At 42.0% G+C, this 15,000-nt stretch overlaps 2 protein-coding genes across 12 annotated transcripts in view; both read left to right on the top strand.

The window, feature by feature from the left end:
* The window catches only part of LOC137431270 (uncharacterized), a 917,646-nt gene that overhangs the window by 158,869 nt on the left and 743,777 nt on the right, over nucleotides 1-15,000 (top strand). The gene's annotated exons all lie outside the window — the stretch shown is intronic.
* The window catches only part of LOC144888143 (uncharacterized), a 1,118,715-nt gene that overhangs the window by 803,871 nt on the left and 299,844 nt on the right, over nucleotides 1-15,000 (top strand). For 6 of the 10 annotated variants that reach the window (XM_078781770.1, XM_078781768.1, XM_078781769.1 and 3 more), the window contains exon 10: nucleotides 850-966. The exons of the other annotated variants lie outside the window; for them this stretch is intronic. In XM_078781770.1, coding sequence (XP_078637896.1) covers nucleotides 850-966 — 117 coding nt within the window. The remainder of the gene's footprint in view (nucleotides 1-849; nucleotides 967-15,000) is intronic. 10 annotated transcript variants of the gene reach the window in all.

The following is a 15,000-nucleotide window of genomic DNA, read 5'->3' as shown; positions in this document are numbered from 1 at the left end:
TGTTTTTATGTGATTAATGTTAGCTCTTACACGAGCCTCGATCTTGTACAAAAAAATAAAATAAATGCCTTCCTCTGCCAACTCGAGAGCATCCAACATGGAATTGTCCATGAGATGTTCGGCCTAAATTATTGCAAATTTATTCTGGCATAAATACAAAGGACAATGTTTCCACCAACCTGCATAGTCTATTTTTCAATGTCCATGTTTTAGTGTATTGAGCCTGGTGTTGGCTTCGCGGTTAGTGTGCTGGCTTGGGATCTTAGGATCCTGGGTTCAAATCCCGGTCGATCGCTGAATTAACGCCAGGGGGGTTGACCCAGCCTGTCATCCTTCCGAGGTCGCCAAATTGAGTACCAGTTCACTGGTAATTCCCTGTGTGTCGCAAGAGGCAACTATCAGGGTTGGCGGCAGAAGGGCATCCGGCCTTAAAACATTGCTTCAAAAAGGGGACCACGGTACCCGAAAAAGGCCAACCCCTGCGGTGTGGGGAAAAATGGCCTCGAAAGGTGGTTCCTCTTTTCTTCATGTTTTAGTGCAGTTTTTGCATAATTGTTTGAGTTGTCATAATTGTCATGTTTTAAAAGTACAAATGGCCCTGCATGCTTCATGAGTGTATGAATGAAATTGTGTATTTTTTATTGGCTGTTGGTTAATTTCGATAACTTGCTAAAATAGTTTATCTTTCAAACTCACCTGCAGAGCACCATCCAAATCTTCAGACTTGGAAGCTTGAGACATGTTTTTGTGGGGTTTACTATTCTTTTGTCGTTGATTTATCCAAGATAGGCAGTCTGTGAAAGTAAGCATGGAGAATAACATGAAATGATATGTTTGTGTGTTTTGCAGTATGCGGCTTTTGGCAACATCGTTTCCATGACAGCGATAAAGGCACAAAGAATTGCAATATTGAGAACATTCTGCGCCATCCTTGAAAAGAAAGAAAACGATTTGTTTTCTTATAGAGTAAGTTCTGCTGTGGACATTGCCAATTCTTATGAAATATCAGTTATTTTGATTCAAATCTACGAAACTGCTTCTCCTCTTGCCTCGCTCCATCTGCTCTCAACATGCCAACCACCCCCAACAACTCCAGGCTGTACCTGTGGTTCTAGTCTCCTTGATTAAACTTCAAAAGACCTGACCGACTGCACACCTCAACACTTTTATTCTGCACTTCTCCCATACTTGGAACCGCCTTGCTGAGGCTGTGTTGTCACATCCTTTCCTCCAAGGAGGGCTTCAAGCTCGTGGTGCATCACAGTCTCATGTCATCTCCCAATCTTTAACCAAGATCTTTATTCCCCTCACTAACCTTTCTGAACACAACCCTTTTATTTGCAGGTCACTCTTTCCTCCCCTCCTTTCTCTCCTTTTCTGTTCATTCATTCCCTTGCTTATAGTGTTCCAACAGTTGCCCACTTCCCTGCTTTCAGTCTATACCCTCAGGCACCTTCCTCTTCCATGAGCCTTAATCTTGTAAAAGGGGGAGGGGGCTGAATAACAATATGATGATGTGAAAAAAAATGTTGGTGCTCTTTAAGAAAATACATTTTCAATCCTTGACCTCTACTTAAGCATCCACACTTTACTGTATATTTTATTTCAGGCTCTGAAACAATTTGTATCTTATTATAAGAGAGCGAACGTAGATGGTTATGCATGCGACCAAAACGTCTTCTTCTTCTTCAAATATAATTATTAACACCCTCTTCATTGACCCTCTTAATTACGTTTCGACTCCTGAGACCCCTCAGACCTTTGACGACCCTTTAATTCCCCCAAGACCCTTTATACCACCAAGACCCCTAAAGACCCAAAATACCCAAAAGACCCCGAAGACCCAAAACACCCCAAAGACCCAAAATACCCTTGAAGGCCCCGAGGCTCAAAAAGACCCTGAAGACCCAAATGGCCCCAAATACCCAAAATACCCTGAAGACCCAAAACAACCCGAAGACCCAAAACAACCCGAAGACCCAAAACAACCCGAAGACCCAAAACACCCCGAACACCCAAAAGACCCTGGAGACCCAACATACCCCAAAACACCCCATAGACCCAAAATACCCTTAAAGGCCCAGAGGATCCAAAAGACCCCGAAGACCCAAATGGCCCTGAAGACCCAAAACACCATGAAGACCCAAAAGACTGAAATGGTCAAAGATGCCTTTCCCTCTGAAACTACGTGTGGTGAGGCGCGCTGAGTGCGCCAAGTCACGGTCGTGTTTATAAAAACTTAAGAAAATGGTGACAATGATCCATTGTGAGGGATTACAAGGTGCTGACGTTTCGGGCTTTACCCGTCGTTTGAGCAAAAGAGAGACCTTTGCCAATAAATAACTTATTTCAAGTCATCGCCCAGAGAGTATTTTCCTGTCACCAGCGATTAAGACCGCTGGGTGACGGATAACCGAGACAGTTTTTACTCCCAAGGCGAGCAGCTGAAAATGGTGGTTATTTTGTCACGCGCGGAATGAAGGAAGGCGAAGCGTTTATCTGAACGGAACACACACGGGTTTAATCTGAAACCACAAACAAGTAAACATGACAAGGAAAATTCAACAAATATGATTTCATGAAAATAACCCAAAGAATAAAAATGAAAGGTGAGGTAAACTAAAATTCTCTTCTGTGAGATGTCTCCACTCAGTCGCAAATACAAACACACAGGGGGAAGATAAAATAAAATGAAATGTTCCTTTTTACAGTGCACTTAGCTCTTCGTCCCCACGAGTTCTTTTGCAAAGGTGATGGTGATGGTCCGGCCCCAAAATGGTGCTTGCACCGTGCGTCAAAAACGCCCAGGCGTAAGGCAACAGACACGCGCTCTTCTTCCTCTCTCTAGAAGCTTCTTCATGATGTCACACCGACCAATGGCAAAGCTCTTTTCCAAATCACGTCATGGTCCTCCCGGATAATAACAGCATTTAGAGGCGTAGCCTGCCACCTCTTTCTTCCACGCCCATCGCACCACTCTGGGGGCATGGCCTTTTTCTTCATTAGGTCCATTGGGCGGGGCTTACTTGCCGATCAGTGTTCATTGTGCTGGCACTGGTTGTTGTTGCGAAACGGAGGTTTTACATGGCCAGCCATGTAAATGTAAAATGTAAAGGGGAAATCACACACTGGGGAAAACTAACCTTAATCCCGAACTAATTATCACTGCTTCTCCCCTCGTGTGAAGACACGGAAACAATCTTAAGCTATAGTCTCCCTACTTAATCACTTCGAGATTTCTCCTACACGTCCACGGTCCATGCTACGATTATACAATCCTACCTTTACTATGGGATTCTTTCATCTACCTCCATCAACGTAATAGTATTTATATTTGCAGTACTTCTCAATTTTCCCTTTCTATTCTGCCATTCTCTCTATTATTGCTGCCCTTTTATGACATTAATAGTCTGCTCATCTGCCTGAATCACTGCTGCATTCTTGGTGACTTTTTTATTTTACAGTTTATGTACACCTCATGATAGTTCAAAACGTTGTATTAATGGCATGTCATTGATAAAGCAAAATATTTTGAAATACATACACTCTGGGGCAAGAAAAATGAGCCAAGCTGCTTTGTCATATTTGGAGCCATAGATGCATGGTACATATGCCAGTTTAAATTGATTTCTCATGTTACAGTAGCTAAAACCCCTCCGTGTGAGTTACAACAATTTTAATGAAATAATTTATGATTTTTAAAGAAACTTTGTTCTCAAATTTTTTTTAATGAAATTTCCCGATTTTCACCTTTCATCTTTAATGGCAAATATCCCAGGTAAGACAAAAGAGATCAATTTTTTACCCATCAAAAAGGAACATAAGACTTTTTTGAGTTGTTCTGTGTCACCAAAACATTCAAAAAAATAGTTTACTGTTAGAAGTATACTTTTAAAGATCTGCAATGCATTTTAGGGTGTTGTAATGTTTTTTGACTGTTTGGTGCATATGTAGTGCCTAAATTGCTCTAATTTATGACTTGTACAGATGGTGTAGATTATGTTTTTTTCTGTTTCGATTTAAAAATGCCGCCAAAGACATCACAGTTCTATTAAAAATCGAATTGCTTATCTTCGTCAAGCGGGCAAGACATATTCAGATATCCACAAGTTCCTGAAGAAGCAGAATTACATCCCTATTTCTCTGCCTACCATAAAGAGAAAAGGTCTACAGTTCAGAAAACTGGTTCGACTACAAGGAAAAAGGTATCTGGCAGGACTAGAGCCACTGCAAGTCAAGATGGCAGGCGACTGAAAGTCTTAGTTCTCCGGGAAAGAAAGAAAAGCCTTTGTAAACCGTCAGAGGAGTTCAGAATTGCTGAAAACAAGACTTTCCATAAGGATCATCACAAGAAGGCTGACTGATACTGGTTTTACCTCAAGAAGATGTGCTAAGAAGCCTCGATTTTATCTCAGAAAAAGATTCAGGACAAATTTCAGAGAGTTCTCTGGAGTGATGAATCAAGACTTCAGCTTTGCAGTGATGCCCTGGAGCGTTGCATTCACAGATCTGGTGAGAGATTCAACCCAGAGTGCATTTCAACAACTGTGAAGCATGAAGGAGGTGGAATTACGGTCTAGGGTGCATTTTTGTCTGCTGGTGTTGGTGAGCTGATAAGGTGTGAACAGTCAATTGCTGCCAAGGAATACCATAAAATATTAGAGAAAGGATTGAGGGTCGAAATACCAGCCTCCAAAGGACATTTCCTGGAGAGATAAGAGAAAAGCAAATAAGTCATTTTTCAACAAGATAATGCCTTTGCCCATACTGCAAAACCCACCAAAAAGTGGTTGGAGAAAAGGTAATGCCCCTGCTTTAAGTTTATAGGTTCCTGAAAGTTGTGTTCTGGTCTGGTCAGAGTCCCGATTTGAACCCCATCGAGATTATTTGCGCCTATATTCAGCACAAACCGATCGGAAGGAAATTTGCAATTTCTGATCAACTCTGGGAAGCTGTTAAGCATGAATGGGTCAATCTTGGTGCAAGAAGCTTTGTGAAAGTTTGACAAAAAGACTGGATTATTTAAAGAAAGCTAAGGGCCAAGCTATATTCCATCCTGACTTGTACAGTTATGTCTGCATGTTCTGGTGTTTTGGTGTTAAAAAAAAAAAATTGTGGTTAAATCGTTATTGCAAAAAATGTTTACAAATTGACTTGGCTCATTTTTTTTTTGCCCTGGAGTGTATGCACAGCACCTTCAGAAAGTATTCACACCCCTTGACCTTTTTCACATTTTGTTGTGTTACAGCGTTAATTTAATTCACATAATACCCCTCACATAATACCCATAGATCCACTTTTTCTTTTTTTCTTTTTTCACTTTCTTGAAATACCAACTTCTTTCCTGGAAGTCCTTGCAGTGTCCTTGTGTTTTATACTTCTCCCACCCCCCACCCCCTTCCCATGCCTCCTCCCCCCAAGCCCTCTCCCTTCCACAGATCTCCTGATGTCCCTGCTCTCAAATGTTGTGTTTGTGTGGTTCCCCATCTCTCCCCATCTTGTCTACCACTCCCCTTATTATATACTTTGTGTGTCTGTTTCATGTTTTTGTGTGAAAAATGTTAGCTCTTTCACGAGCTTCGATTCTGTATACAAAAAAAAAAAAAAAAAAAAATCTCAAAGTGGAATTTTTTATTTTAATTTTTTACAAAATAATGAAAATAAAACCCTTAAATGTCTTGAGTCAACAAGTATTCAACCCCTTTGCTATGACACACCAAATTGAGATCAAGTGCATCCAGTTTCCTTTGATAATTAATCCTTGACATGTCTGCAACTTGATTGCAGTCCACCTGGGGGCAATTCAGTTGATTGGACATGATCAAGAAAAAAAACACCTTTCAATAAGGTGTACCAGAAAGTAATGTCGGTTTAAAGCTGTGTATTCCTCTCTGAAAAACGACTACTTTCCACTGCACCGAATAGATAAGGTCCTTCAGTTGACTGCATGTCGGAGCAGAAACTCTCCAATGAAGTCCAAGGAACTGCCCATAGAACTCCGAGATAGAATTGTGAGGAGGCATACATATGGGGAAGGGTATAAAACAATTTCTAGAGTGATGAAAATTCCCAAGAGCACAGAGAGCTCCATCATGAGGAAAATGGAAAGAATATGGAACTACATAGACTCTTCCTCGAGCTGGCCGTCCAACCAAACTGAGCAACCGGGCAAGAAGGACCTTGGCCAGGGAGGTGACCAAGAACCCAATGACCACTCTGACAGAACTATGTCGTTCCTTTCTTAAGATGGGACAACCTGCCAGAAGGACAACATCCTCTGCAGCACTTCACAAATCTATGCTTTATGGGAGAGTAGCCAGACAAAAGCCAATCCTGAGAAAAAGACACATGACAGCACGCCCGGAGTTTGCAAAAAGCCACGTGAAAGACCCTGAGAGCATGTGGCAAAGATTCTGTTGTCTGATGAGACGAAAATTGTACTCTTTGACCTGAATGCAAAGTGGTACATCTGGCGGTAACTGAGCATAGCTCATCGCCAATCTAACATCATCAGTGGAGGAAGAATGGGCGTTCTGGGGCACATTAAATTTAACATTGAAGTCAATGGGGAAAGTTGTGGAAACTTATTGACTCAAACCCCCTCTCTTGAAAAATTACATCCTTTTTCTCCCTCTTTAAACTTATTAACTCTCTCCATTTTTCATTCCACTCATACAGAGACCCAACGAATATTTGTGTTTCATTTTTAGGTTATTGCTCAATTTTCTTGAAAGCAGAATCACCATCTAAGATATTGATAAATATTACATTAGAATTTGACTCTAGATGTCGCTGTTGAGCTAATATTAAATGATATACTTCTCTTAATGATCTAATCTGACCTTCTCCCGAATCACATATCATTTTAAAATTATCGTAAATTATTTTCCCCTCAATCTCCTGACAACCATCAACGTTTTCAGTCCACTCAAGGATGTTGCCTCTTGGAGCCTCTAACTTATTCGTATTTAAATTTATTCGCTTATTTGTTTATCTACTCTTTCCCCGGTTATTTCTTCAATAATACTTTTTTGATATTTCTCACATTCATGATGTTTTCCATTTATATACCAAGGCTGCCTATACCTCCACTCTTTAGTTTGGTTAATGCTTGGATACCTCCACTCTTTAGTTTGGTTAATGCTTGGTTCTATCATTTATATATTAGTAAAAAAGGCGGCGGTAGCCCGTAAAAATCACGAACCCCCCCACCCCCTTTTTATCTTATCACTTATATATTCATCTTAATATATCTTAACACTTATGCTTATCACTTATATTTATCTTAACACATAACCATAAGGGAGACTATCAATCCCATTTTCTAAAATAAACCTCTTATCATCAAAAGCTCCAAGAGCTTTCTTATTTACCTCTTCTGAATATAATTGATGTTTATAATTTCTTATCGTATTCATTTTTCTAAACTCTTCTTTCTTTAAAGATAAACAATTATAATAATTTTCAAAGTTTGTTGTTTCTTCAATAACATTTTTCTTTATTCCTTTTAACTTTTTATCACTCTTTTCAATATTATTATCAATATATTTACAAGCATAAGCCTTAGACCTCAATCTTATAAATTCACTCATTACCTTACCCCCCAATTCATCCTTAAACTTTCCAATAACCTTTTTATTCATTGAAGAAAACAACTTATCACCCGGCTTGTAATTACTTGTATCGTAAATATCAATATCATCAATCATATCTGAATAAACATCTTCTGTATCAATTTTCAAAATAAAACTATCTGTATCCATATAAAGTAGATGAACGTCATTTTGATAGTTCTTCCTTAAGTTATTGTAAAAGTAATCATACATTAATGACTTTGATAAATCAAGAATTGATGTTACAATATAAATAGGTTAATTCATTTCATTACTCTCTTTAACCAAATGGATAGCACAAAAGTTCTCTGAAAACACCTCTGCTCTTTGAAAACTGGGTCTCCTAATGAATTTTGTTGCTTGTTTCCAAGATGTAGCAAGTCTTATGTTTGGTCTATTCCTCACATTTTCCGTTGTCTTCCAAATACGTTATTCATTAATTTATAAAACTCCTTTTTAAAATCTCTTTTGGTGGTAAAAGCAGTTTTTTCATTTTGCATCTCAGATACAATTTCCTGTGAGAGAAAATAACAATGTATTAATTTAATAAAATATTATTATAAGTGTAAATCAAACTTTGTAAAAAAAATAAACTCTTACCTCCATTAATAAGAGGTTTGGAGCCAGTTCATCAATTTGAAGGTTGAGTTCCACACAGGTAGTCGGACTCGAAGGAATTGCAAAGTCATCCCACTCAATCTCAGCATTGTAGTCCATTCTCAAGAGAAGCAGAAAGTTGTTTAAACTTAGCTTGTGTGTCAAGCCTTTATATAAGAATGGTTGGTGGGTGTAGTTCCTTTGGAAATTCCCTGGGCATGCCTGGAAATTATGCAATGCAATGCCTTAACTGGAATGATGCAATGGTGGAGAGAGTTTATAAAAGTTGGTGGGGTTAGGGAAAGTGGACGGGGCTTAGCAAAAATGGGCGAGGCTTAGCAAAAAGTGGGTGGGGCTTATCAAAAATGGGGCGGGGCTTATGAGGAGGTCAGATGAGGTCATTAAGAGAGGTTTATCATTTCATATTCGCTCAAGATGGTGATTCTGCTTTTAAGAAAATTAAGCTATTACCTAAAAATGAAACAAATATTCGTTGCACGAATGTACGAACACAAACACAAATGTACGAGTATAATGAAAAAAAAATCCAGATTTGCAAACTCACAAAATCCAGATTTGCAAAGCTGATACAGACATACCCAAGAAGACTCAAAGCTGTAATCGCTGCCAAAGACAAAGGCACTTCGACTGAATATTGACTCAGAGGGTTGGACACTTGTATAAATTAAATATTTCTGTCTTTCATTTTATATATTTTTTGGAAGAATTTTCGAAAACATATATATTCCACTTTGGCATGATAACGTAGATCAGTGTCAAAATTTAATCCATGTTAAATTCAGGCTGTAACAACAAAATGTGAAAAATTGCAAGGGGTGTGAATACTTTCTGATGGCACTGGATCACCACACAATCTTTGCTGATTTTACTTTTATTAACATGTAAGACCCATCTCTTCCCTGATGGGATTACCAATCTCTGCTGCAATGTCTAATCTATGGGTCAAGAACAAACAAGGATTCTCGGGAGATCCTGACCTTTGTGTGGAGATAACCAGCCTCGCAAGTAGGCATTTGTAGTTTCGCCTCGTGTTCCCAGACACACCTTCCTCCCTATTATTTTTTTTTTTTGCATCACACACCTTCCCCTGAGTTCCCTGAATTCACCTTCATTGGTTTCATTGAAACCCCTTAATCCGTTCTCAAGTTAACAAAAAAAAATTTCCTGGGAGTTCCTTCCTCCATATGGGGATAACCATCTTCGCAAGTTGGTGTTTACAGTTTTGCCACATGTGCCCATGTACCTATTTACAAACCCTCCTCTTTAGTTGTTTTTTTTTTGCTCCACAATCCTTCTGGGGAGTTCCCTAAATCCTCTACCATTGGTTTTGTGGAAATCTGTTAATCCATTCTGAAGTTATAGCACGACATACAGACAGACAGACATGGCTCCCTTTATAATACACCAGAATATAAGACCCGTCGCTTCGCTGACGAAAATACCAATCTTTGCTGCGATGGCTAAGCTATGAGGGAAGAAACAAAAAAGGATTCCTGCAAGATCCTGCTCTCCGTGCAGGGATAACTAACCAATGTCATGTGTTGGCATTTGCAGTTTTGACACGTGTGTCCAAGTACCCATAAAAAAAATTGGATCAAAAACACCCGGGTGTTATCCGAATCCACCGTAGTTGGATTATTTGAAATCCGTTAATCCATTCTCAAGTTATGACACGACAAACAGACAGACATGGCTCCTTTTTAACAAAGATATATTTTTTTTACCTCACTTGACCAGGGTTCCTGCAACATACACATGAGGTGCTCAGCCATCATCTACTTGGGTTGTTGCCCATTTGCCATTTTAAGATGCCTGACATCTATATATATATATATATATGTATATATATATTGTTACAGACGCGGTTGTGGATGTTGGTTTACCGAGCGGTTTGGTATGACCGCGTCTGCACAGTTTACCCGATTATACTTGAACGTTGGCCGAGTCGCGCTACGCTAAATCAATTGAGGAAAGGACACAACGGCTGGGTTAAAATGACACGACACCAGGGGTACAGTTCTCAAGACCTCCGGAGGAGGTTATAATATTGCGGAACGTTAGATTACAAGGACAAGAGAGACAGCATAGTAAGGTAGGCACTTAGACACACTTATCTTATTCCCGACAGACCACAGATAAACGGGACAAAACTGACTCACACGGGGATTGATGGCAAGGAGGGGCAGGTAGTCGATGGCTCAAGGTGCACTCTTGGCTCAGGGACAGGATCTACACGGTCCGAAAGATGCAGGGAGGTCTCTCAGCGCTCGGAGGTCGCGACTGGTTCTTCTTCAAGCTCGGGGCGCATCTGACGTCACGTCCGGTAAGTGGCTGCGTATATCCGGCGGGGAGTGACACGCCCTCGGCTTGTTAGCTCCGCCCCAGATGGAATCGGCCCGTTGCTTCTTATTGGGTGCGGGGGTTACCGGGCTCCGCCCTTGACGAGGAGCTGACAGCCAGCCCCTTCGTGGTAACCCCGTGGGCGCACATGGCAATGGCGGCTAACCAAGCCGGTGTGAGGACGCACACTCCCCGCACCGCGGCCGCGCCGCCCCCGCTGTGGTTGTAGTTGTTGTTGTTGTTATTGTTTCATGAGGAAGATGGGAGGAGGTATGGGGAGGTCCTAAACTCACTACTGGTGCCATACAATCACATTCTGGTGCAACGAAGAGTCAGAATTAATGGAAACGAGTCCTTAACTGACATAGACTAAGAATAACTAGCAAGAGGTCCGAAAGTTGTCTACGTGAGATGCGGTGGACCTGGGCACGACATTTAATGGGGGAAAAGGGGAAGGTCGGTTCTACAGAGTGTTGTTTACAGACAATGGGACTAGGGAATGGGGGATTGGGGATAGTTGGGGAGTATTGGGGAAATAGGGGAATATTTACAAGCGGATATGGAGGCCAAATCCCATATCCGCAACAATATATACAGTGAAACCTTGACTTACGAGTTTAATTCGTTCTGTGACCGAGCTCGTAACTCAATTTGCTCGTTTCTCAAATAAAATTTCCCCATTAAAATGCATTGAAATGCTATTAATCCGTTCCAGCCCGCCAAAAACCACACCAATTTTTTTTTCAATATACAGTATATATATAAATATCTCGCGCTTTATATTTCACCTGTATGCAGCATACAAGTTGGCAGGATGGCCTGGACTGGAGGTACGCACACTTGACTCTAAACTGTCCAGCCTGGGTTTGAATCCCGACCCAGCTATAACCTGTCATGTCGGTGTTTCACAGGCAGGGTGATTCATCAATGTGTGTACCGCTAAACTGGGCGCCCCGTTTGCGTCCCATTAGTTGTTGGATGTTAAGGATCTCACTGTGTTTTCCACAAAGAGAAGGCGAGCTACCGCCGGCACTCTGAACAAGTTGTGGCCTGGCATGCTCTTCTCCTCTGCCGTTATATACGTCCTCCTCGGCATCTTTTTCCAGAAGAGCCCTGTCTCGTCACAGTTGAAGATTTGCTGGGGGATGTATCGTTTGGCTTCAATCAGTTCGGCAAAAGTTATAATAAAATCTTCAGCTGCCTTCACATCCACCTCACCAAGTCGACAACATGCACACCTCGCTCATGTTTTTCGACGATTGCGTGTTTTATATCCAAGCACATCATCCTCTTCTTCTTCTCAGTACTGCCCTTGGTACTCAATTTCTTAGGACCCATGGTTAAAACGAAGAAATTTTCCAAAATAACCAAAATGCGAAAACAAAGCAGCAGCGATATACGGCAGAGATGCTTGCACGACAAGATAACCACGTGACCGGAACCCACTTGGTGGCGGGTGGCGTAAGCTCGTAACTCAGATCTCGGCTCGCATCTCAAAGCAATAAACCGCCCGAGCGACGGCTCGTATCTCGGAAAACTCGTAAGTTGGTGCACTCGTAAGTCAAGGTTTCACTGTATATATATAGTCTAGTAGGAAGACTAGGTCCCCCTGCACCCCCCGGAGATATACTTCTAATCAGTGTTTCTAGATTGGAAAAAATGTGTAGAAAATGACTAGCTATGGCCCCAAGCTGAAAAAATGTCCCACATACCATTTTTATGCAAATTACTGCTGCAAATTTTATGCAAAATTATGCAAATTTTATGCAAATTTTTGATGAGGAGTAGAGTTGAGGGGTCTTTGAGGGCTTCATCGAGGTGCTCTCGGTTGCAAGACTGGGTCATTCTGAGAAGCACAGCAGGGTCAGAGATCATGATGTTCTCCTCCTCAGTGAATCTCTCCATCAACAGCCTCTCCATTGCCTCACACACTGTTTTGAGGCAAAAGAGGGACTTTGCGTAGGCCTTTCCACTGAGAACACCTTTGAGAGATCCACTTGTTACTAGTTGTGCCTCAAAGAGAATCTCTGCATATCCAGAACCACGCATCTTGTGTCCAGTGAGCATCCCGATGTAGTTCATGGATGTGTGGAAGGGTCCAATCGTTACTACATGACTAGCAAATTCATTTGGCCAGCGCCAGATGATGGGAAGGGCTTTCATGCAGACACCCAGATCAAATGTATTCAGGACCCATCTCTGACCCACCTCAGCAGTTGCTGCCTCGGAACGCTTCAGTAGCTCACGAACAACTGCGTTGTCTGTGATCGGTTGGTGGATAGGCGTGCAGTAGTCGACTGTTGATTTGCTGGGTGGGGGAGAACCAGTTGCAGAGGTGAAACCCCCTAGCCCAGGCACAGGCTGCAGGCCATTGCCATGCCATGCAGGCACCAGGCACAGACCGATCACAGACAACGCAGTTGTTCGTGAGCTACTGAAGCGTTCCGAGGCAGCAACTGCTGAGGTGGGTCAGAGATGGGTCCTGAATACATTTGATCTGGGTGTCTGCATGAAAGCCCTTCCCATCATCTGGCGCTGGCCAAATGAATTTGCTAGTCATGTAGTAACGATTGGACCCTTCCACACATCCATGAACTACATCGGGATGCTCACTGGACACAAGATGCGTGGTTCTGGATATGCAGAGATTCTCTTTGAGGCACAACTAGTAACAAGTGGATCTCTCAAAGGTGTTCTCAGTGGAAAGGCCTACGCAAAGTCCCTCTTTTGCCTCAAAACAGTGTGTGAGGCAATGGAGAGGCTGTTGATGGAGAGATTCACTGAGGAGGAGAACATCATGATCTCTGACCCTGCTGTGCTTCTCAGAATGACCCAGTCTTGCAACCGAGAGCACCTCGATGAAGCCCTCAAAGACCCCTCAACTCTACTCCTCATCAAAAATTTGCATAAAATTTGCATAATTTTGCATAAAATTTGCAGCAGTAATTTGCATAAAAATGGTATGTGGGACATCTTTTCAGCTTGGGGCCATAGCTAGTCATTTTCTACACATTTTTTCCAATCTAGAAACACTGATTAGAAGTATATCTCCGGGGGGTGCAGGGGGACCTAGTCTTCCTACTAGACTAATATATATATATATATATATATATATATATATATATATATATATATATATATATATATATATATATATATATATATATATTGTGAGAAACAACCTTGTTCTCACCAAATTAGTGCCCCGCCCACCACGTCACGTGACCTCCTTTCAGCCTCACGCGATTGGGTGGCTATTCGGCACGCGATTGGTGGAGGGAGAGAGAGCCGGCCGCCATCTTGTGCGACGGACGTGGCTCGAAGGCGTCGAGTGGAAAATAGCAAAACGGGGATTTTTTAAGCCTCACGACAGCCGAGTTGTGCTGATCGTTTATAGTTCTGTATTTTAAGAGTGAGTAACTCCGAAAGAGAACGAGTGATTCCCGGATATCGTAGATTGGAACTGTGAGTCATATTGCCTGTGTCGTGTTTGGAGCTTCTGGTGCCGACAGTTCCTGCAGGCTTGGTGCTGTGTATTCCACTCTGTTACCATCCATTGTTTTTGAGATCGAGCCAATAAATCATCGTGCCTACCCCTAGAGGCCGGTTAAAAACACAGTTGTGTTTATTGAGTTCTCTTTGTCCACCCCGTGGACTACTTGAAGCCCGGACATTAACGTCAGTATTCCGGGCTGGAAGCATTTAACAGCCGGGATCGCGACAATATATATATGCAGACTTGGCATTTAATATGGAATATATTTTTTTCTTGACTTGGGTTTACTTTCTGAACTCGGTATATCAATCTGGTGAGTTTCTTTTACGCTTCGGTGATTTCTTTGTCAAAAGAACCATGTCACTGATTGTCTGTCGCAGCAAGAAGTCAATAACAGGATTATATCACAGGTGGCGTGACAAAATGTACGGACAGGTACATTTGACGATTGGCTTCACAATCGGGTATACACAACCCTGTGTAAGGGTTGTTGCATGCTGTATTAGTGGAAAACAACTGCGGCACGTCTACAAAAGTTATTGCCGCTTTCCATGGAGATGGTCCGTCAACTCGACAATGCTGTTTGTCATTTAGTGGTGGCTTTACGAAATTCCGGCATGAAACAGCGTGCTATTGCTCGGCAGTATGGCATCACTCAAGGTCAGGTGTCAAAGATCCTGAAACGAAATGCTCAGAGGGGTGTCCCTAATCCAATACTGAGGCCAGGACGTCCCCGCAGAACCACAAGGATGGATGATCGCCAGCTGCACCGGTTAGTCCGCAATGGCCGTACCAAGTCAGGTAATCGGCTTAGGGCTGAGTGGCAGCAACAGACAAATGTGCCTGTATCCAGAAGGCTAGGCAACCAACGACTAGTTCAAGCAGGCTATCGTGCCAGGCGTCCCCTGAGAAAGCCACGTCTGACCAGACAAC

The sequence above is a fragment of the Myxine glutinosa genome, chromosome 7, assembly GCF_964187855.1.
Source record: "Myxine glutinosa chromosome 7, kmMyxGlut1.1, whole genome shotgun sequence".
Taxonomy (NCBI): Eukaryota; Metazoa; Chordata; class Myxini; order Myxiniformes; family Myxinidae; genus Myxine; species Myxine glutinosa.
The sequence above is the reverse complement of the archived record's forward strand: the minus strand, read 5'-3'. Positions and strand labels throughout refer to the sequence as shown.